General features: G+C 42.5%; 1 protein-coding gene across 3 annotated transcripts in view; it reads right to left on the reverse strand.

Annotated features, from left to right (window-relative positions):
• Window positions 1-221: 221 nt before the first annotated feature.
• RBBP8 (RB binding protein 8, endonuclease) overlaps window positions 222-23,545 on the reverse strand; it is a 2,682,217-nt gene continuing 2,658,893 nt past the window's right edge. For all 3 annotated transcript variants that reach the window (XM_044065365.1, XM_044065366.1, XM_044065368.1), the window contains one exon: window positions 222-1,068. In XM_044065365.1, the coding sequence (XP_043921300.1) occupies window positions 971-1,068 (98 nt within the window). In that variant the 3' untranslated portion in view covers window positions 222-970. The remainder of the gene's footprint in view (window positions 1,069-23,545) is intronic.

Consider the following 23,545-nt stretch of genomic DNA (forward strand, 5'->3'; position numbering starts at 1 on the left):
AAATGCAAGAATAAATATGTCTGCAATATGATTTAAGAAATTACAGGGAAGTGCTATGTCTGTGATGGACCACTGCTTTTTCACTTCTGTGCTTGTAATATTTATGCTGCTGCAGGCAGAATAATACAGCCAAAAAGACTCATTACATTTTAAATGTTTTAATATGATCTTGTATCAGAAAAGTCATCATAAAAATGTTAATATTAAGTAAAAAACTTTTAACAATTAAGTTATTCAGTGCAAAACAGAGCACCATATTGCTTATAAGGTGCTGGAATAAAATGCAGTCATATAAAATGAGTTGTGAATTAAATAATCAATTAAGCTAAGTGGGTGGCTATGCTACTACTTAAATTTATATCTCACCAGTTGTAAGAAATTGCTCACTACTACAGTCTAATGTACACAAAGTCAATAGTTTTTACACATAGCCAGTTCAGGTAAGCTAAAATGTAACATATAAACACCTAATAAAGTGAATGTGGGACTTACTTTATGCTATTGTTGTACAGTTTACTCAAGCTATTAGAGAACATAATGAATTACCAAAAGTGCCAAAGATAAAGTCATACAAAACATAATTCAACTAGAATGCCAACATTTTTTCCAGAAAGCCAACCCCCTTCCTTGCACCCTGAGTGCGGAAGGGCTTGTCCCAACCCATATTTCCCCTACTGGTATATTTGAATCCTGAAGTTGCACTACCTCTGGCATTGGGAAATACATGTTATGCCCTTCCCTAAGGTACTGCAGCCTGTGAGTTACAATACAATAGAAGGCAGAGGCTGGGTGGGTTGTGTCCCCCCACACACGTATGCAGGGGAGCTTGTACTCTGCAAAAACAAAGGTTTTTGAATAACTTCTTTATTATGTGCACTTAGCTGCAATTCTGTGCGCATAGCGTTGTTGACTTGTATACTGACAGACTGAAGAAGATCCATGATAAGAATGAAGCCTTGTCCAGAAATGTCTATCTCTTCTGTTCTTTGCCTTTTGTTGAAAATGTTGCATGGTAAGGTCGCCTTCTTCTAGGGCGCTGACAGGGAGCAATATCTTCCTTGATGTAACCTAAAAAAAGTTGTAAATCAGTAAGTTTTCAAGAAAGAAAAACTGAAAAATTCATAAGTATTCAGGGGTACTGTGCTGCAAGTACATGGCTCTCAATACTAAATGTTTGGTCATCAAAAATATTTAAACTGTTTAGTCCGATGGAAACAATGTGATAAGTCCAAACTTGACAAAATAACATTTATCATTCATGTAAGGACACTGTTCACTAAAGAAGCAAACGTGAAGCACATTGATATATGAATATAACCAAATGGACTTAGAATCCGTAGGTGGAAGAGGCACAGTAGATGGCCCTCAATAATGGGGAAGAGGACACATTAATGGAGTAGAAAGAAAATTACATCTTATTGCAGATGCCAAAAAGTTGTGTTACAGGTGTGAAATACGACAAATACATCTGTGGTAAATGACAGGAAATAATCTGGCAACTACAGAATTGTTCTTGGAACTTCTATAGCATTTGCAATTGAGCAGCCATAAAAAAATGTAAGTCTCAACTGTCCACATTTTCGCAGAATATCCAGATTTTTTGCATCATATTTTTTGTCCTTTCTAAATAAAATGTGTGTTTTTCTGGCAAATCACTGAGGACTGAAGTTACTAAATAATAACAGATATTTGAGTTTCAGACTTCACATCCTTCAGAAAATGCATACTAAAGCATAAAGAATAGTTGTGTAAGAACTTACTATAACCTTAGATGTCCTTCTCTTCCATGTTGCAGTACTCATAACTGTAGGGAGGTTGCTGCCTACAGCACCAGACATCCAGGCACTATACCAAAGTCTTAGGAGCAGGGGTATGTGCTGCGTTGCTTGTCAGGGCCATAAACTGACGTTGGCTATAAAAGTGACGTCTGCATGTACCCCCTTCAGAAATAACTGCCACATACAGTAGTACCCCTGGGGAGCAAGAAAAGGAATCTTTTCAGATCCACATATGCCACCAGGCCAGAGGAACCCAATAAATGTATGTGCCCATTACAGTGTCCTGTTTGAATGGAGAGAAAGTAGGGAAAGTCACTCCAGATGGACAAAACAAAGCAAGAGGGGGTTGGGGGGGCTAAATACTGCAACATGGAAGAGAAGGACATCTAAGGTTATGGTAAGTTCTTACACAACTATTCTATGTCCTTATATTGTCATGTTGCAGTATTCATAACTGTAGGTAGAGTACCCAAGCTTTAGGTATGCTCCTGGGAGGAAGGTAGAGGGGCCTGGTCTATGAGACCCTGCAAAATTGACCTAGCAAACACAGTTCTGTCTCTGGAGACCAAGTCTAGCTTGTAGTGCTTGGTAAAGGTATGGACTGAGGACCAGGTTGCTCCTTCCAGTATGGAAACGTAGTCCACTCCCCTGAAAAAGGCTGCTGAAGAGGCAGCTGTCCTAATAGAACGTGCTCTCACACTGGTAGTTAAAACTTTTCCATGAAAGGTAAACAGGCAGAGATAGCTTTAGAAATCCATGAAGATATAGTCTGTTTAGAGACTGCCTTCCCCAGGGCCCTTGGGTGAAAGGAATCAAACAGCTGTTCAGACTTTCAAATGGATTTGGTCTTGTCCAGGTAATACCTAAGCTGCCTATGAACATACAAGGAATGTAGGGTTGTTTCAGATGGACTTTGAGGTTGAGGGAAAAAAAAACAGGGAGGTTAATGGCTTGACTTAAGGACAGTTCATTAATCACTTTAGGCATGAACGAGGGGTTAGTCCTGAGGGAGACCCTGTCCTTATGAAAGATGAGGCAAGGGGGGGGGTTACCCATCAAGGTCTGGATTTCAGAGACCCTCCTGGCATTTGTGAGGTGAGGGCTACCAGCAGTACTGTTTTCCAAGTACATAGTTTCAGAGGTACTGAGTGGGCTGGTTCAAAAGGAGGTATTGTGAGTTTTTCAAGGACAAAATTTAGGTCCTATGAAGACGGTATCGGTTTTCTAGGTGATCTGATATGGAGGACCCCTCTTAAGCATAGGTTTACCTCTAATCTGGTTTCCAAAGGAGAAACCAAGGGGAGACAGGTGAAAATGGCTGACAAGTGTACCTTAACAGAAGAGTAGGTCAGCCCTGAATGTAGAAGCTCACACAAGAAAGAAAGGACTATAGGTACAGGAATAAGAAAGGGGTCCTGTTTTTTCTTTTGATACCACCTGGAGAGTCTTTTCCATTTTGTCACATAATTTTTTCCTGGTACTAGGTTTCCTGGCCTCCTGCAGGACATTGAGTATGTCCTCTGAATATAGGTGTCTGAAGGGGATCAGAACTCTATCACCCATAGAGTGAGTCTGAGAGTGAGCACCTGAGGGTGTATGAGTGACTCCCTGTCTTGTGTGAGTAGGTCGAATCAGTGGGGTAACCTGTGGTGATTGCCCATGGCTAGTAGATGAATAAGGGGAAACCAATGCTGTCTTGGTCAAAAGGGAGTCACCAGCAGTATTTTTGGTTTGTCCCTCTGAATTTTCAGAAGGACCCTTTGAATCAGTGTGAAGGGGGGAAAGGCATAAAGATACATCCCCGCCCAAGAAAAAGAGAAGGCGTTTACCCTCCATGCCTGTGGATGTGGCTCCCTTGTGCAAAACAGAGGCATCTGCCTGTTCTGGGAGGAGGCAAACAGCTCTGTCTGAGGAATACCCCACCTGTGAATGAGATCCAAAAACACCTCCCTGTGAAGTATCCATTCGTGAGAGGATGTAGAGGTTCTACTGGGAGTGTCCACCATCACATTCTCTGCTGAAGGAATGTAAACTACTTGCAGGTGAATGTGCAATTCTGCTGCCAGGGACCAAATCTGAACTGCCAGGCTGCAGAGCAGGTAGGACCTTGTCCCCTCCTGCTTGTTGATATACCACAGGACAGTCATATTGTCTGTGACAACTTTTAAGGTGCCTGGTAGGAGAATTGGGTGGTAAGTTAGCAAGGCTAAGAGAAGGACCCTCATCTCTTTGATATAGATGTCTCTTTGTCTGAGGGATTACCACTCTCCCTGAACTTTGTTTTGTTTGTGTGGGTTTGCAGGACTGCTCCCCAACCCAGGTCTGAAGCATCTGTGAAGATTTGTTGTGAGGGTGTGGGACTCTGCAAAGATATACCCTGGTTGAGGCGTATGTCTGCAATCTACAACTGCACCTCTTTTTTGAGGCATGGAAGGAGAGGTAGAGGAGTATCCAGGGGGTGTGAATGTTGGTTCAACCAACTCTTCAGCACCATCTGAAATTTTCTCATATGCAGCCTTGCTAAGGTGAGCATGGGTATCAAGGATGCCATGTGGCCTAGGACCCTCAGGAATTCCCTGGCTGATAATGTTTGGAGAGAGAGGAGTGTTTGGATGTAATGTGTGATGGCTTCCGCCTCCTGCCAAGGAATGAAGAGTGCCATCTGGTCTTTTTTTATCCTGCATCCCAAGAAAACCAGGTCTTGGGTGGGTGTCAGGTGAAAATTTTCCTTTTTCACACTGAACCCTAGGTTTGCCAGGGTATTGGATACCATGCCTAGGTGGTGACGGAGGGTACTGCAATCCTGGTGAAGTATCAAGAGGTTGTCTAGGTATGGATATATTTGAATGACCTGCACTCTGCAGTGGGCAATAACTGGAGCTAGGCACCTTGTGAATCCCCTGGGGGCTGTAGAAAGCCCAAATGCCAATGCAAATAACTGAAAATGCAAGGAACCCATAGAAAAGTGTAGGAACTTCCTGTAGCTGGGCTGAATAGGAATATCAAGGTAAGCATCCTTCAGATCCAGGGTTACCATAGGTTCATACTAGACTATCTGCCCTGGGGCAATTATAAGCCTAGCCCGATTCTGTATGGCTTACGCCACCCCTTGATTTGAGTATACTGTGCCCTTTTTAAGGTTTAGTTTACTGTGCCTCTGTCTAATAGTGACACGGGAGTAATCCCTGGGACAAACCTACGATCCCCCATCCACCTATCGAGATTCTTCTTGAAGAGATTCAGTGAGGTGCTCTGCCTCACGTGAACTGGAATTCTATTCCAGAGCGAAGGGAGTCTCTGGGTTATGAACCTGTCCCTCCAGCAAGTTCTATTTATTTCTGTGCTGAGGTTCAAGTCCCTCGAGTGTGTGGCTCTAAGGGATTTAGATTTACTGAGGTGGAGCATGTCCATTAATTCTGGATTTGACATAGCTTTGTATGTCAGGCACAGATCGCCTTGAAGTAGGCGGTATGCAACTGAGTAGAGCTGGAGTTTTTTTAACCGAGCAGCATATGGCATCTGTTTGAGACCCTTGATCCACTTGGTCAGATACTTTTGGGTCTCTCTCTAATTGCTGCAGGTGTCGGGTAAGGTACATCCCAAAAGGGGCATTGTATTCTATGATGGGCCTGATGAGGGATGTATAAATGGGCACAATTACCTCTCTTGATCTAGATGTGAAACCCTTCGTGATGAGGTGGGCTATGTAGAAGGTCTTTCTAACCACTTTGGCAATGTGGTTTTCAAAGGAGAGATTGCTATCAACTTGGGTTCCCAGGTCCCTAATAACTTTCTCTGTACTTAATGGGTTTCCGCCTATGTGGTAATTTGTGGGCACATTGTTTTTGCCAAAGGGTATGACTATACATTTTTTGGCATTTAGCTTTAAACCATGGTGCTGGCACCAGTTATCTGTCTCTGTGAGACCTTTTTGAAGGATGTTTGTGTCAGCTGGAGAGTCGATTATGGCACCCAGTTTGCAGTCGTCTGCAAACTTGGTGAGCCATAGTCCTCCCACGTTTGCCTGTACCTCGGAAAAGTATATACCAAATAAGAGTGGTCCCAGGACAGAACCCTGTGGGACGCCACTTGTGACTGGTTTCGAGTCTGACATGGCTCCAGCAACTCTCACTCTGTGGGTTCTGTCTTTGAGCCAGTTTGCGACTCATCTTGTGACATAGGGGTTTATATTTAAGCTGGACAGCTTATCTATGATGCCCGAGTGCGGTATTGTGTCAAATGCCTTTGCAAATGCCATGAAGGCTTGGTGAGGGATGAGGGGTAGGAGGTGATGAAAGGTGAGAATTTTGAAGGTAGGAACCTTGAGGAATAGATTGAGTACAGACAAATCCAGGATTGGCCTCCACGGGCTATTCTTTCTTGGAACCAAAAACATCCTGGAGTAAAATGCCTTGTTTGCCTTTTCTGAAGATACTTTTCTATGGTGCCCTGAGCTTGAAGCTGATCCAGAACTGGGGGAAAGAGATGAAGCTGACTTGTAAGTGGTTGGGGTATCCCTTGAAAGGAAGGAAGTGTCCCCCATATCATAAAGTATCCTTTCTGACTCAAGCCTTTGAGGTAATTTTCTGCCAGGCAGGAAGGGAAAGGGTGAGGTGGAGGGATAAGGGAGTGGAGTTGGGTAATGGGGTTGAGTCACAGTAGATGAGCTGTGTCCTGGTCAGGCTGCCTCTGAAAGGAAGTTGAAGTGGGGGCGGAAGTTTGCTTAGAAGTGGAGTGTCTCCTAGGTTGATTCCATTCCTTAGCCTGTGAGGCACTGAAATGAGATGACTGCCTCCTAACAAAGGTGGTCCTTTAAGGGTAGTTCCTATGAAACCTAGGAATAGGAGAGACTAACAAATTCTTTAGATTTTGTAGCTCCATGCCCTTTTCCTGTAGGGATTTAAGGAGCTCTGCAGAGGCTGCACTGAAAAGGGCCTTATTATCAAGAGGCGCATCTAACAATATGGTCTAGACATCCATAGGAAGGGGCTGCAACCTCACTCAAGAATATCTTCGCAGGACAGTATCTGAGGCTGCAGATTTGGAGGATATCTCTCCCGCATCATAACTGCACTTTATGGAGTGCCTGATCACCTTAGAGGCGGTAGAGAGCATTGCAGAGAGTTGTGACTTAGCAAGGGAGTCTGGCACATCTGGAATCAGTGCAGAAGCTTTTGATAGCGTATCTAAAACAAACCTAGTCATGTATGTATGATAGTTTAGGGCTCTAATGGCTAGAATTGAAGAAGGATATACCTTCTTTCCTAATCTCTCCACAAATTTGCTGTCTTTGTTAGTGGGAAACAGACAGGTGGAAGGCAGCTGTGTGGGTGATTTACCTGCTGACACTGCAATGACAGCAGGGTCTGCAGGGGGGTTCTTGAACAGGCAGTGTGTATCCTGAGGAACTTTATAAAATCTATCTGGACGTTTAGAAGCTGGGGGCTGAGAATCAGTGGTCTGCGATGCAGACAGAAAAGCATCATGAAAGGTTGGTAGCGGGGGAGGAACTGCAGATGGAGAGGGCTGGTCCATCTGCAATAATTCAAAGCATCTCTTTTTTTCAGAGACATCCAAGGCCTGTCATTCAAAATGTTCTCTCATCAGAGAAATGGTGCCCCCAAAGGAGAATTCCTCTCCTGGAGATTCAGGACTAACAGAGTCCTCCTCCTGAGGGGTAATGAAGTCCTTGAGAGATTCTATTTAGGAGCAATAGGTAAGTGATTCATCAGAGGAAGAGAGTACCTCTTCTGAATCCTCTAAGGCCTGCACAGGTGCAGGGGTTGGTAGAGGTACCTGAGACTGGAGGGCCTGGAAGGCCCTGAAAAGATTTTGGGAAAAAACTTCCCATCCAGGAGCTGGTTCAGGTTCTCTATGTTCCCCATGTTTTAATTTCTGTTTCCTCTTCAGAGGAGTAGAAAGATGTGTTGACTAGCGAGGCCAATGCCTGGGAGGATGGAAAGGCTAGCGTAGGCCCCGCTGACGTCCCGAGCTGTGGTTCCCCTTCTCCATCTGGGGCTGATGGCCGATTAACCTCAGCGGACGTACTCACGTTTCTACTGAACTGACTTCCACTATGGTTCCCAGTTCTAGCTGTGAAATGGGTGTCCGATGAGACCCTGGGCTAACATCTGCCTTGAGTGTCTCACCAGACTCCTGAGGTGCAGCATGGGTTTCAGGCCTAACTTTCTTGGCCTTCTTCCTAGGCGGCTCTTCGGAGGTACCTACTTCACCCTCCATGCCTAACACTAGACAACGGAGCCTCTGATTTTCTAAATAAAGCTTTAAGGCAGCCAGATTAGATATAAAGGGTTTGCAAATATCGCAAGACGTATGGTTGTCGACTTCACCTAAACAGAATAAGCACTTATCATGCATGCCCTTGTATGGAATTTGTCTTCCCCAAGCACACTTCCCTTTCCTAGCTGACATGTGCATTTGAAAAGCAATAAGAAGGAACCAAAATCCCAAAGGGGTACTTATCTGTATTGGAAGGTCAAAACAACGAACGAACTGATTCCCGGAGCTGGTGATCAGAGATACGTAGAACACTGTGGCAGAGAAGTTCTAAAGGGGTATGTGCAGACATCACATTTATAGCCGAAGTGGGTTTACGGCCCTGACAAGCAACACAGCATGTACCCCTGCTCCTAAGACTTTGGTATACTGGCCGGATGTCCTGTGCTGCAGGCAGCAACCTCCCTAGAGTTAGGAATGCTGCAACATGAGACTAGGAGAACAGACTGTTATTCCACCATTGTATAAAAATTTCATTATGTCTATTTTTTATGCATTGTTACTATGTGGAGCTTTTCTCCCCGGGCCTCCTCTGAAAATTGGTTCTGCCCAGTCAGACTTCCCCAGTAAACAAATGTAAAATAAAAAAAATAAATAAAATTTCTAAGTTATAAGTTCAAAATTTGAAATCTGTCCCTATTTTGGGGCATCCCCCCCCATTATTTTTGGCTATGTCCAGATTTATTGTATGAAGAGGATGAGGGGTATGAAGAAAACAGATAGTTTCATAAAAATCACTTCTGAAGGAAATAACTGCTAATTAACTTGTGGGTGGTACAGTTCAACAGTAGCAAGAAACCAAGACAAATTAATTTGACTTTTTTAACAATTACTAAGCACTCCCAGTTAAACCTGCCAGTACCGGTCAGCTAATGACAGTGACAGAATTAAAAACAGATTTCTTTCTGCCTGCTGTATGTGCCAATAATGGTACAGAAAGTCAGGGACACATAAGACAAAGTGTTACACTGTCTTTCTGATAGCACTTGCTAAGTGCATCATTGTTTTGAAAGCTGGTTCATAGGTAGGTACTAGGCTATCTGCCTGAAGACATTTATAAGCCTAGCCAGAATGTGTTGGCTTTCGCCAACCCCTTAGATTAGATCCCTGTGCCTCTGTCCAGCAGAGCCATTGAAGAGATCCCTCGGGTAAACTTTCTGTTTCCCATCCACTTGTCAAGGTTTCTCTTGAAGAGGGTTAGCGAGGAGCTCTGCCTAATGTAGACTGGAATCTTGTTCCAGAGCATGGGAATTCTCTGGGACAGGAATCTATCCCTCCAGCACGTCCTATTTATTGTTGTGGTGAGGTTTAGATCCCTGCAGCATGCGGCTCGAGGGGATATGGTTTTCTTTAGGTGGAGCATGTCCATCAATTCTAGGTTGGACATGGCCTTGTATGTCAGGCAGAGATCACCTCTGAGTAGGCAGTATGCAACAGAGTACAGCTGGAGTTTCTTCAGTTGAGTTGCATAGGGCATCTGCTTGAGGCCAGTGATTCTCTTGGTGAGGTACTTCTGTGGTCTTTCCAGTTGTTGCAGGTGTCTTGTAAGGTACATCCCAAATGGGGCACTGTACTCTATGATGGGTCTGATGAGTGATGCATAGAGGGGCCCAATGACCTCTTTTGATCTGGATGCACGTAGTGCTTCTTTTTTGTAACTAGTAGTACATGGAACAGATAAAGTTTCATGCACTACAAAGAATTAAGATCAGGTCTCTGATCATAACCTATTTTTGTGTTCTTGACATGGATGCCACGATTCACCTTGTGAATTTCTTGGCTTCCATGTCTCGAACACATAAGCTGGTTCTTCGGAAGACAAGGAGTCACCAGAAAGAGATGAAATTGAATAAATTTTGTAGTGAAACCTATGGCTATTATCTCCCTAGCTGACTTCTCTGAAATCAGGAGGAACTACTGATCTAGGAAAAAAAAAAAAGATTATCCAACTCAAGATGTTTGAAGTGAAAGCAGAGTCATAGGTGAGTGTAACCATTACTTCAGAATAAAGTCTATCAAGCCCCATGGCACATGTCCCTGATGTTTCACATGCACTCTGTAATTTATCCATGGTAAAATTTATTGTGAAACTACAACTGTTGTCTACACTGTGCATGCTTTGTCTTCTATAAAAGTGCCAAGACTTTGAGGTATAGTTTCTGGAGTATTTTCGTATGAATGTAGTTAAAAGTTGCTTGACCATTTACATGGCCTTGCCTGCCCTTCTCTTGTAATAGATTGACTGTTTCCTCAGAAAGATCAACTTTATCTAAAGGACATGAAGATGACATTTAAATAACATTGTGACAGGGCTGTAGTGTAACCAATTTTGTCAGATGGCTTTACCAGATACAGCAACATTAGCACATGCATGCTCAGTAATGTACCCACATTCTCACAGTGGCTGCTGCCAAAGAAATTGACTTCCTTAGGCTCATCAACCTGTTTAAGGATTTTGTTGTGATTTTGAAACACATGCGTTTCATTACTAATGACTGACATCCAGAGTAGTGCAGGTGTATACTTTTCCCCAAATCTGTTCACAACTTTTTTCCTGTCATTAAACAATGTGATTAGACTAGGAGCTACTGTTAATCTCCTTGCTGCCTTCACAAAGTTGATCATTGAGTTCACCAAAAGAAATGGCCCTGCACCCTATAACAGCTATTTTTTGTGGGAAGGGGGGTGGGGGTGGGGGGTTGCTGTGAATCTGGCTCAAGGAAGCATTCTCAAATAAACATTCAGATGTTTGTATCTGATGGCTTGAGCTGCTTAATCTACACTCACTCAAAGTATATGGCTAGATATTCTTTATCCCTGTCTGGTTCATAAGATGGCCCTGGGGAATGGTCTCTTTTTCTGAAACTCGACATCTATGATAGATGTGCTAAGGGTAGTAGTTAAGACAAGGTAACTTTTTGCAGCACAGCAACATTTTACTTTTTTTTTAAACAAGAAACATCTTTACTGAATTCTCATTTATGACATAGGCAATCATACATTTATATAAATGAAAACAAACCATATTGATGTATTTTCAGTTGCAAACATTGTACATCACATATAATCTTCTATAAAATCATTGTTGGTCAAACATTACAAATCTCTATCAACTCCTGCCTTCCCTTAAACCTCATTCCTCCTCCAAAACATTATTCTGCATGTACTGTTCCCATAATTTCTATGTAATTTGCTCCTACCCTTTTTCCTTCTAAAAATCTCAATTCCAGTTTTTTGATCACTGTTACTTATTCACTACTTTTAGTATTGTTGGTTTAGACTTCAATTTCCATTTTCTAGTAATTGCTTTTTTGGCAGCCACCAGAATTAAACTCAGTAAAGCCTCACTATGTCTAGGAAATTCCAATTCTGTATCAAAGCTAAAAAATAAAAATTTTTGTAGTTACACCAATTTGCTCACCCAGTATCTCTAACAGAGTAGTTTGCAGGGATTTTTTTAAAGTTTGCCAACTCATTACTCTGCCAGAAAATATGTTCTCAATTACCTCTTTCTTCCCCATCACATCTCCAACATTTGCAATCTACCTGAGGAAATATTCTTGGGGTATAAAAATACCTATGTAAATATTTCAAAGCAAAGATCCCAAATTTTTTAGACTTTGTGCATATTTGGGAGCTATATATATATGTTACCAATGTTTCTTTGTGAATTGCTTATCCAAACTCTCTTCCCAATCCTTTCTAACCTTTGATTGATTTTTATAGTTCTCATGCAGTATTTTATGTGCCCTACTAATTATCTCTTTTTAACAGCAGCTTCTGTTCGAGATTCTACTAAAAACACTACCAGTGCTGGTCTTTCACTTAGGATTCCCCAATTCCCTTCTCTTTGCCTAAACTCTGATACAAGTCCTTTAAAGGAAAGGCAATCTCTAACCTGCAGTTCAAATTCATTCTTTTTTTTTTCAACAAACATCTTTATTAAATTTTCACATACGACATAGGCAACCTTACATTTATATAAATGAAAAACAAACAAAATGACAACACTTTAGTTGAAAACATTACACATCAGACACACCACTGAAACAACTGTAGTTGCAAGCATTATTTTATTTAACATTTGTTGACCGGGAATGTCCGACTAGGTTCCACAGAGCCTGTTTTCAGCGGAGGCCCGAGGAGAAATGCTCCAGATGCATGTCTTTGGAATGTGGGAGGAAACCGGAGTACCCGGAGAAAACCCACGCGAACACAGGGAGAACATGCAAACTCCACGCAGAAGGCACCCCAGCCGAGAATCGAACCGGAGAACCTCTTTATATATCTACATTATATATCACAAGCACTTTATACCCAGTCATTGTCAGTTAAGCATTATATGGATCATTGAAATCCTGCCCCTTAAACCTACTTCCTTTTCTGCATATATTGTTCCCACAATTCCCATTGTTTTCTGGGTCTATATTACCATCTCAAACGGTAAAAATGTCGAATGTCCACACGAGCGAAATCGTACGAAAACAAACTTGTTTTTTTTTTTTGGGTCGCGGTACCGTGAGGATTGGAATATTTGCCCTTTCCTCACTGTAGTGTGACCTCGGAGTTGGAATATATATTTAGCTGGGGGTTGTGGGGGGGCCCAGCCCTCCACAATAGCAAGTTTGTTTTTGTACGTTTTCGCTCATGTGAGTGTTCGACATTTTTACCATTTGAGATGGTAATATACACCCTTGTTTTCCTATGTAGTTTGCTCCTTCCCTTTCCTAAAGATCCCAATTACACTTGTTTTATCTCTGTTACAATATTAACTACTTCTAGTAAAGTCGGTCTAGACTTTGATTTCCATTGTCTAGTAATTGCATTTTTGGCAGCCACCATAATTAGACTCAGTAAGGCTTAACTATGTCTAGGCAATTCTGATTCTGTATCATAGCTCAAAAAATCATCTCCCCAGTTAATTCTGTCTGCTCACCCAGCATCTTCGACAGACAGGGAATCCGTAAATTCTGCCAGCTCATTACACTCCCAAAAAATATGCTCCCAGCCAACTCTTTCTTGCCCATCACACCTCCAACATTTGCAAATTATTTGGAGTCTACTTGGAGTATAAAAATACCTATGTAAACACTTCCAGACAAAGATCTCAAATCTTCTAGACTTTGTTGCATAGTTGGGATATATATATATATATATATACACATACATAGGTTTACTATCAAAATTTCAAACCAAACTCCGTCGACTGCACTTTGTTCGAACACGGAAATTCGAACACGGCAATGTCAAACATCAAGCCCCTATCTCGACCCGTGTTAAAACCCGTTCCTAGTTTGGCTTTTGATGTTTGACATTGCCATTTTCGAATTTCTGTGTTCGAACAAAGTGCAGTTGACGGAGTTTGGTTCGAAATTTTGATAGTAAACCATATATATATATATATATATATATATATATATATATATATATATATATACACACACGTATATACATATATACATACATTATATATATATATATATATATATATATATATATATATATATATATATATATATATATATATATATCCCCATTTTCTCTTTGTGAATTGCTTATCCAATCTGTCTTCCCAGTCCTTTCTAAACTCCTCTTGTTGAGTCTTATAATTATCATGCAATATTTTATATGCTTTACTAATTACTCCTTTTTGAATAGCAGCTTCTGTTCCAGATTCTATTAAAAACTCTACCAGTGCGGGTCTTTCATTCAGGAGCCCCGCATTTCTTTCTCTTTGCCTATACTTGGATATCAATCCTTGATAGGGAAGGCAGTCTCTAACCTGCAGTCCAAATAAATTCTTGGCCTCTTCCCATTCTATTACCTTTCCCTTTATAGTTACTTGCTCCCAATACCTTGGCTCCTTTGCCAGTTTTCTCCAATAAATTCCAGTCCCCTCTTGCCTATTATCTGTATCCCTAACCACAGTCATCCCTATCAGCAAAATCTCTTTTCTCCGTTCTCGTGCTGGTTTAGTTCTCAGAATACTCCCCTGAAATTTTATGAATATAATACTCTGTATGATTTTTGTTGTTCTCTTTAAGAGTCTGCATCTAAAATCCCAGTCTTTCTTTATTTCTTGAGCTTCTTCCCTATATCATCATCATTCCTTTCCACTTTGAATTATAGCTTTCTGCTTGTGCTATGTATAACAGCCTTAATGTTGCTGTAAAATATCCTCTCAAACTGGGTAATCCTTGTCTGCCTTGCTCTATTGGAAGAATCAACTTATCCTGGTTGACCCTGCTGTCTTCCCTTCCCAGATAAAATCCTTGAACTCTTTTTTTAATTGAACTCCACAGCTTCTCCTCTGGTTGATAAGAATACGCCTGACCTATGTATAATACTATAAGGGACTAAAAACATTTGAGTGGCTTGTATCTTAGTGTACATATGCATATAACAAAGCTTCCAGTTTCTCAATTTTTGTAGTCTCTTCCCATATATCCTTAGCTACCACAAGAGAGTAATTTATAATCCATACTCCTAAATACTTCATTTTATCATGTCCCCATAAATATGTATACTGTGTGGGTAGATAATTTCCCGCTATTGCCTTTGTTTTAGCTTCATTCATTTTGTATCCCAAGAAGATTTGAAACTGTCTTAAAATGTTCCACAACACTGTAATGTCCTTCTCTGCTTTTGTCATGTATAAAATAATATAATCTGCAAACAGAGCCAGCTTTTCCTGATTACCATGCCAATTATATCCTTGAATTTCTGAGTCCCGTATTTTCTTTTGCCAGTGGTTCAAAATATAATGCAAACAACAAAGAGGAAAGCAGACAACCCTGCCTGGTTCCTCTACTCAAGTAGACGTTATCAGAGAGGACCCCACCTACTTTAAGTTTTGCCTCCGATCCCTCATATATATTTCTAATCAACCTTATAACTGTACAGGGAAAGCAAATGCTTCCATTCCCCTGCTCATGAAGTTACAGTCTACTCTGTCAGATGTTTTTTCTGCATCAAGACCCACAATTAAAAGTAGCATTTTCTTAGATTCTGCTTCCCTCTGGATCATCAATGTTCTATTAATGCTGTCAAATGTTTGCCTGCCATCCACAAAACCACACTGATCCATATCTATCAATTTTGGTATCACTTTTGCCATTCTTTAAGCTATTATAGACATACACACTTTATATTCATGATTTAGTATTGAAATGGGCCTGTATGAAGCTGGATCGGATGGATCTTTACCCTTTAAGGTATTACATTTACTGCAGCCTTCTTCCAGGATGCTGGTACTTCTCCACCTCTTAAAATACTGTTAAACAAAACCTTCCAGATCTTTATCAGTTTTCCCCTCCTAACTTCCAAACTTCCACAGGAATACCATCTATTCCTGGGGACTTTCCTGTAGATTGGTTATACATAGCAATTTCTATCTCATCTCTTCCTATCCTAACCTTTAGTAACTGAAGCTCATCTACCTCTAACATTGGCCTATTTAATTCTTCCATAAACATTGCCGTTTGTATTTTTTCTTGATTTCCACATTTCTCTGCTTTAAACAAATGTTCATAAAATTTCTGAAACATTTCTAATACTTATACAGAATCTCATTATCTTCCCTGTTATAGGCTCCATAAGCTTGGTGACAACCGTTTCCACCTTCTGTTGCCTGAGCTGTTGTGCTAAAAGTTTTTGTCCTCTAGAATTATCAAAAAACAGTTGCTTAACAGCACTCTTTTTAAACTAGTGCATATTATCGAGGTAATCCCTTATTTTCTGTTTAGCATTCTGCAGTTGTTCCTTTTCTTGTTCTGAGAGAATCTCCCTATTTTGCAATACTTTTAAAAAAAGTTATGTACTCACCATAACGTTCCATCTGAGTAGGTAACTTCATTTGTCAGCAACCTGTGGGGGTATCGAATCCGACCTGGATCCGAGCCAGCAGCTTTCCAAGCTAGAGATCCGAGCTCCAAGCTCCTCCCCCTTCCCCATAATATCCTGCTACCTCCTTCCAATCCTCAGATGCGTTTGCCCATCTATATAACCTCACAACCACAAAACAACAACCTGAAAAACCCTAACCTAAGGATTAACAAAGGACTTGATAAACCACCCTAGGGTCCAGGTAATCAAAGAACCAGGTTAGGGGGAAGGAGGCAGGGTCGGTTCCTGACAAATGAAGTTACCTACTCAGATGGAACGTTATGGTGAGTACATAACTTCTTTATCTGAAGTAGTTAACATAATTTGGTCATCAACCTGTGGGACAGAGTCCCCAGCTACCAAAAACTTGGAAGGTCCTCAAGGAAGGATATTTCGGAGCACTGCAGAGCCAAAAGCCGCCCTTCCTCTGGACACTAAATCCAATTTACAGTGAGAGATAAAGGTATGAGAGAATGCCCAAGTAGCCGCAGAAAGTACAGTTGTGTACCTACCATAAATGTAGATGTTCGAGTGTATTCACTGTTGCAGTCATTACACTTGCTAAAAGTTTTTGTCCTCTAGAATTATCAAAAAACAGTTGCTTAACAGCACTCTTTTTAAACTAGTGCATATTATCGAGGTAATCCTTATTTTCTGTTTAGCATTCTGCAGTTGTTCCTTTTCTTGTTCTGAGAGAATTTCCCTATTTTGCAATACTTTAAAAAAAAGTTATGTACTCACCATAACGTTCCATCTGAGTAGGTAACTTCATTTGTCAGCAACCTGTGGGGGTATCGAATCCGACCTCGATCCGAACCAGCAGCTTTCCAAGCTAGAGATCCGAGCTCCAAGCTCCTCCCCTTCCCCATAATACCCTGCTACCTCCTTCCAATCCTCAGATCGCATTTGCCTATCTATATAACCTCACAACCACAAAACAACAACCTGAAAAACCCTAACCTAAGGATTAACAAAGGACTTGATAAACCACCCTAGGGTCCAGGTAATCAAAGAACCAGGTTAGGGGGAAGGAGGCAGGGTCGGTTCCTGACAAATTAAGTTACCTACTCAGATGGAACGTTATGGTGAGTACATAACTTCTTTATTTGAAGTAGTTAACTTAATTTGGTCATCAACCTGTGGGACAGAGTCCCCGGCTACCAAAAACTTGGGAGGTCCTCAAGGAAGGATATTTTGGAGCACTGCAGAGCCAAAAGCCGCCCTTCCTCTGGACACTAAATCCAATTTATAGTGAGAGATAAAGGTATGAGAGGATGCCCAAGTAGCCGCAGAAAGTACAGTTGTGTACCTACCATAAATGTAGATGTTCGAGTGTATTCACTGTTGCAGTCATTACACTTGGGTTATCCTGCTAGCAGGCTACCCACAGTCGGCCTGAATTCCAAAGTCTTGGTCCAGCGTTGGTTGCTGTCGCCTCTTCCCTGACGTCAGTGCGCCAGGGGTATAAAAGATGTAGCCAACGCCATTTTCTTCAGTTTTTCTTGCCCAGATGTCAGGTGCCCCTAAAAGGGTAGGCTAAAAAACATTGCTTATAAAAGCATGCACTAAAATAAACAATACCTTCATCTACAAGCAAATACATCACATAGGTTGTATAGGATAGAGAAGTACAGATAAATCCCAGCAAAGAAAGGGGGATGGTGGGAGGGTAACCTGGACTGCAACACTGAATACACTCGAACATCTACATTTATGGTAGGTACACAACTGTACTATATTAGCGGTGGTGGTGCTGCGGTAGCGCTGTCGCCTCACAGTAAGACGCTGTCCGGTTCGACTCTCAGCTAGAGCATCTTCTGCGTGGAGACATGCGTGAATGGGCGTACCTTCGTTGAAGGTTGTGCATTAGGGCTGGCAACTCAGCATGTAAAAATCAACTGCCAATCATTAGCGGACCGGAGTTCCACTGTGGCGACCCCTAACCGGGAAAAGCCGAAAGACACAACAACAACAACACAACTGTACTATGTTCATCGTGTTTCACTGTTGCAGTCATTACACTTGGGTTGAATCCCAAAGCTGAGGTTGGGTGTCTGGGTCTAAATAGAATTAGGAGTGGCTATAAGGCCCTGCAAGACTGCAGTGGCAAAGCCTGCTCTGGATTTAGAGTAAAGAGGCAAGTGGTAGTGCTTAGTAAAAGTGTGCACTGAAGTCCAAGTTGCTGCCTCCAAAATATCCTTGGTTGGTACTCCTCTGAGGAAGGCTGCTGAGGTGGCTGCTGCCCTGGTAGAATGTGGTCTAATTCCCTTAGGCACTGATTTACCATGTTGTGAATAGCAGAAATGAATGCAGTGTCCTATCCATTTTGAAATAGTCTGCTTTGAGATCGCCTTTCCTTGTGATCCTGCAGCATATGCCACTAAAAGTTGCTCAGTCTTTCTAAAAGCTTTAGTTTTGTCCAAGTAGAAGCACAGCTGTCTGTGTATGTCCAAAGAATGCAGAAGTCTCTCCCCTTTATTCTGCGGGTTTGGGTAAAAAGTAGGCAAATGAATGGTTTGGTTAAGAGCCACAATGGACACTACCTTAGGCATAAATGTTGGGTTTGTCCTTAGAGAAACCCTGTCTGGATGGAAGATAATAAAAGGTTCAACAGCCATTAATGCCTGTAACTCTGAGACTCTTCTTGCTGAAGTTATTGCTAGGAGCAGAGCTGTTTTCCATGATAAGAATTTTATCTCAGCTGTATTGGCTGGCTCAAAAGGAGGCAGTGTGAGGTTTTCCAAGACAAAATTGAGGTTCCATGCAGGTATTGGTGCTCTCCTTGGAGGTCTTATGTTTTTGGTCCCCCTGAGGAACTGCCTAAGCAATGGATATGAAAAAATAGGTGGGTCTGTATTGTAATGAGCTGAAATGGCAGGGGCATGGATCTTAATTGATGAGAAGGATAGGCCTTTGTCCAGCATCTCAGTTAGATATTGTAAAATCTGAGGAATATTTGGAACAAGCATGTCAATTCCTTGTGCCTGGTTCCAAGCACATAATCTCTTCCATTTTTCTGCATAAGATTTTCTGGTGCTGGGCCTTCTGGCCTCCAAAATAACATCCATAACCGCTTTAGAGAGAGGTGTATTCTGAATGGTTACAGTATCCGCCATGCAGCTAGATTCAGAGTTCTGAGTTGGCTGTGCAGGATCGGATTGTTTTGTTGGGTCAGTAAATGAGGAATTTGAGGCAATGTCCAGGCTGGGCCTTGGGACAAGCTCCTTACGATTGGGTACCAGTGTTGGCGAGGCCAATCTGGGGCAATCAGTATCATTTGTGGCTTCTCTTGTCTGACCTTTAGGAGTACCTTGGGGAGGAGAGGCAGTGGAGGAAAGGCATATACTGTAAGGTTGTTCCAGCTGAATGACAGAGCATCCACTTTCCATGCTTGTTTGTGATAAGTCCTTGTGCAGAATCTCTGAAGTTGGCAGTTGTGAGGGGAGGCAAAAAGATCTATGTCTGGGCGTCCCCATTTCCTTGTTATCATGCTGAATATTTGTGGATCTAGTTTCCACTCGTGAGGGTCCATGAGGTTTCTGCTTAGTTCGTCTGCCCGAGAATTTGTTTTTACTGGCAGGAATTGCGCTTGCAGGTGTACTTGGTAAGTCAATGCTGTGTTCCACAAAATCATGAGTTGTCTGCAGAGGGGTAGGAATGTGTGCCCTCCTGCTTGTTTATGTACCACATGACTGTGGTGTTGTCTGTCTTTATCAGCAGCTGTCCTGGATGAAGTAGGTCCGTGAAGGCTGTCAGGGCATTTTGTACAGCTAGCATCTCTTTTTGATTGATGTGTAGATGCCTTTGGCTTGGGGGCCATGTGCCCTGAATACATTTTCCTGCCATGTGGGCCCCCCCAGGCATAATCTGATGCATATGTTGTTAGTATTTGCCTGGCTGTGGGTAAAGTGAATGGCTGTCCCTTGTTGTGGTGACAGGCCTGTGCCCACCATCGAAACTCCTGTTGCAGGCAGGGAATCAGTGAAATTAATGATTCCAGGCTGTGGCAATGTTGAGTCCAAACACTTTTTGGGTACCATTGTAGTTTCCTCATATGCAGTCTTGCATATGGAATTAGCAGAATGCAGGAGGCCATGTAGCCCAGAGCCTGCAGAATTTTTCTTGAGATAAGCCATCTGGGCAGTTGTATTTAAGCTTGCACCCAGCAATATTATCTGTTGAGAGGGTACTAGTTTTGATTTCTTTTTGTTTACTGTGTACCCTATGCAAATTAGCAATCTTTTTACAAACGCCAGATGCTTTAGTAGAATGTCTTTGGCCTCTGCTTGAATAAGGCAGTCGTCCAAGTAGAGATATATTTGAATTCCTCTTTGTCTGCAAAATGCAATTACTGGTGCCAGGCATTTTGTGAAGACCCTGGGCGCAGTAGATAAGCCAAAGGGCAGTGCAGAGAATTGGTAGTGCATTGAGCCAGCTATGAATCTGAGGTATCTTCTGCAAGATTGTCTGATTGGGACATGCAGGTATGCCTCTTTGTGGTCCAAAGTTACAAGCCAAGCCTTTTTGCCCAGCATGGGCAGAAGCTGCTGCAGAGTCAACATTTTGAATTCCGGAACGCCCAGAAAAGTATTTAGAATAGACAGGTCCAGAATCGGTCTCCATGCTTTGTCCTTTCTTGGTACTAAGAAAAGTCTTGAGTAAAATCCTTGTCCCTGCTCTTGTTGTGGCACTGGCTGAATATCCCTCATGCTTTGTGCCTCTGTCCATTGATTGTGTGGCAGGTCTGGCATACCTTTTGCCTTTGGAAGGGTGTGAAAGTGGAACCTGTAGCCCTGAGAGACTACATTTAAGAATCACTTGTCCTGGGTAATCATGTGCCAATTTTGTGAAAAAAGTGCTAGCTTTCCCCCCCAAGGGTGCTGCCAAAAGATAAATGCTTGGCATTGGCAGAGGGAAGTCATTGGGACTGTTTCCTATATGGCTGTGATTTGTCTTCTCCGCTTTTGGAGGTAGAAGCACCCCACTGTTTGGGCCTGTATGAGCCCTGGGGCTGTTGTCTGCCTCTAGGGCTTCTGTATCTGCCTCTTTGTGGCCTGCCTGACACGGGAAAGGACCAATTCTTAGAAGGCCAGTTCCTGCTAAATCTGGGTGGCTGCACCTGTAAGAAATCCTTCACTGTCTGCATAGATTTAGCTTTATCCTCCATTTTCTTCAACACCTCTTCTGCCTTAACACCAAACAAAGTATCATGCTGTAATGGAGCATCTAATAATTTTGCATGATCAGGCAGAGTCTGTTCCTTTAACCAAGCATGCCTTCTAATGACAGAGCCTGTTACAGCGGCCCTGCAAGAGGCCTCCAGTGAATCATAACCACATTGCAAAGTATGTTTTCCCACTTGTTCAGCTGCATGCAATAAATCCTGCAATTCCTTGTTCTCAGCCATTCAGAATGTGTCAACATTTTCTGTTTTAACAGAGACATTAAATATTGCTGATATTTAAGCATATGAAACTGACAATTTAAAGCCCTTACAGCCAAAGTAGCAGAAGTGTAAACTTTTTCCCCCATCTGTCCAGTGTCGTAGAATCTCTATCTGAGGGGACAGGGTTTTTTGCAGTAGCAGCCTTGACCCCTTTGGGACCCTGTGAAATAGTTTCTGGGTCCGCAGCAGGGTTTTTATATAGAAATTTATGAGAATCTGGAACCCTGTAGTATCTGTCTGGCTTAACAGGTGCAGGAGGTAAAGAGTCGGGAGACAGGCCGGACTCTGAAAATACATCATCTACAATGTCTAGAACAGGAGGAATAGCAAGAGGTCTGTGCTGAGGTAGTAAAAGAAAATCTCTGAGCCTTTTCTTAGAATGTGAATAATCTTGGCTCTCCCAGTGGAAATGCTCCCTCATGGTATGCAAGGTTTCCCCAAATGAGTAATCCTCAGGAGGAGAAGCTGAAGGAATAGATTCTTCAGCATAGAGTATCCCTGTTCTGAAGAGGAGTCAGAGGAAATGGAAACCTGATCAGAGGAATCATATTCAGTGTCTTGCCTAGGCCTCTTATCAGGAGGGGCATGGGAACCCCTGATCAAAGTAATTAGGTCTTCGGCCATTTTGAGCATCTGTTTCTTAGGCATGGAAGTCTGTCCTGGAGAGTGCTGTACTTGTTTCCTTGTCTTTAAAACTGTTTTAGTCTTTGATGCTGAAGTTGGCTTGATATAAAGTTGTGTAGGTCTGAAAACACCCTCAGAAGCCGATGCCCGCTCAGAGGCTCCAGACCCATCTGAGGGATTAGTTTCTGAAGCCCCAATCCCTTGAGTATCCAGAGGCCTAGCTGTCTCCACATGGGAGTCGGAGGTGGCCTGTGGCTCTGAGGTAGCGGGTCTCAGGGGCTGCGAAAGTGCCTCACTGAGAACCGGCGAACCGGCGACTGGCCTAGAAGAGGCTTCATTGTCAGTTTTGGACCTCGGATGCCTGTCCTTTCCTTTTTCTTTGCGTTTTTTATGAACTCCGGTCGTCGGCTGTTCTGACGGCATTATGTAGCTAAACCTTTGGTTAAAGTAATGAAAAGCAAAATCGTACCGACGCTTAATAGTGTGTTGGTTAAATCTAGCACAAAACCGACAACTAGCAACGTCGTGGTCAGGCCCTAGGGAAGGAATACAGTAAGAGTGAAAATCCTTATGAGGTATTTGCTTCCCACAAGAAATACAATTGTTAACTTTTTCTGACATCGGTCTAGAGCAAGAAAAAAGTTTCCCCAATGGGGTACTTAGCTTTATAGAAGACTTCAGATCTGAAATTCAATTTCGGAAATCTCAGGAGTCGGCCGACCGGCACTCGCGAACTGCTTTTGCTTCGGGCACCGCGCGGCAAGAAAGACTTAAGAAAATGGCGTCGGCTGCATCTTTTATACCCCTGGCGCACTGACGTCAGGGAAGAGGCGACAGCAACTGATGCCGGACCAAGACTTTGGAATTCAGGCCGACTGCGGGTAGCCTGCCAGCAGGATAACCCAAGTGTAATGACTGCAACAGTGAAACACGATGAACATCAAATGTCATCCAAGGGAACTCTAGACCAGAATACAGCAGATGTAGCCATAGAGTGAGTAGAATGAGCATTAACCCCTATAGGCTCTGGTAGGCCAGATAGTTTGTATGCGAGCAGAATACAATTAGAAATCCATCTGGCCAGAGTCACCTTCAAAACTGGCTTACCCAAGAAGGGTTTTGCAAAGGAAACAAAGAGCTGATCAGACTTGCGGAAGGCAGCTGTTCTCTGTAAATAAAAGCATAACTGTCTATGAACATCTAACAAATGAAGTTTGTACTCCCCTTTGTTTTGATAGTTAGGGAAAAAACTGGGAGATTAATGGACTGATTGATGTTCGCCTCGGAGGCCACTTTGGGAAGAAAAGATGGGTTAGTCCTGAGAGAGACCCTGTCCTTATGGAATACAAGATAAGGGGCTTAACACAGACGGCCTGAAGCTCTGACACCCTCCTAGCTGAGGTAATAGCTACCAAAAAGGCAGTTTTCCAGGACAAGAATTTCAAATTAACAGAAGCTGCAGGTTCAAAAGGTGGTCCAGTTAGAGCCTGAAGGACCAAAGTTAGATCCCATGGAG

This window comes from Protopterus annectens, chromosome 3.part0 (genome assembly GCF_019279795.1).
Source record: "Protopterus annectens isolate FY-2018-M chromosome 3.part0, PAN1.0, whole genome shotgun sequence".
Lineage (NCBI taxonomy): Eukaryota > Metazoa > Chordata > Ceratodontiformes > Protopteridae > Protopterus > Protopterus annectens.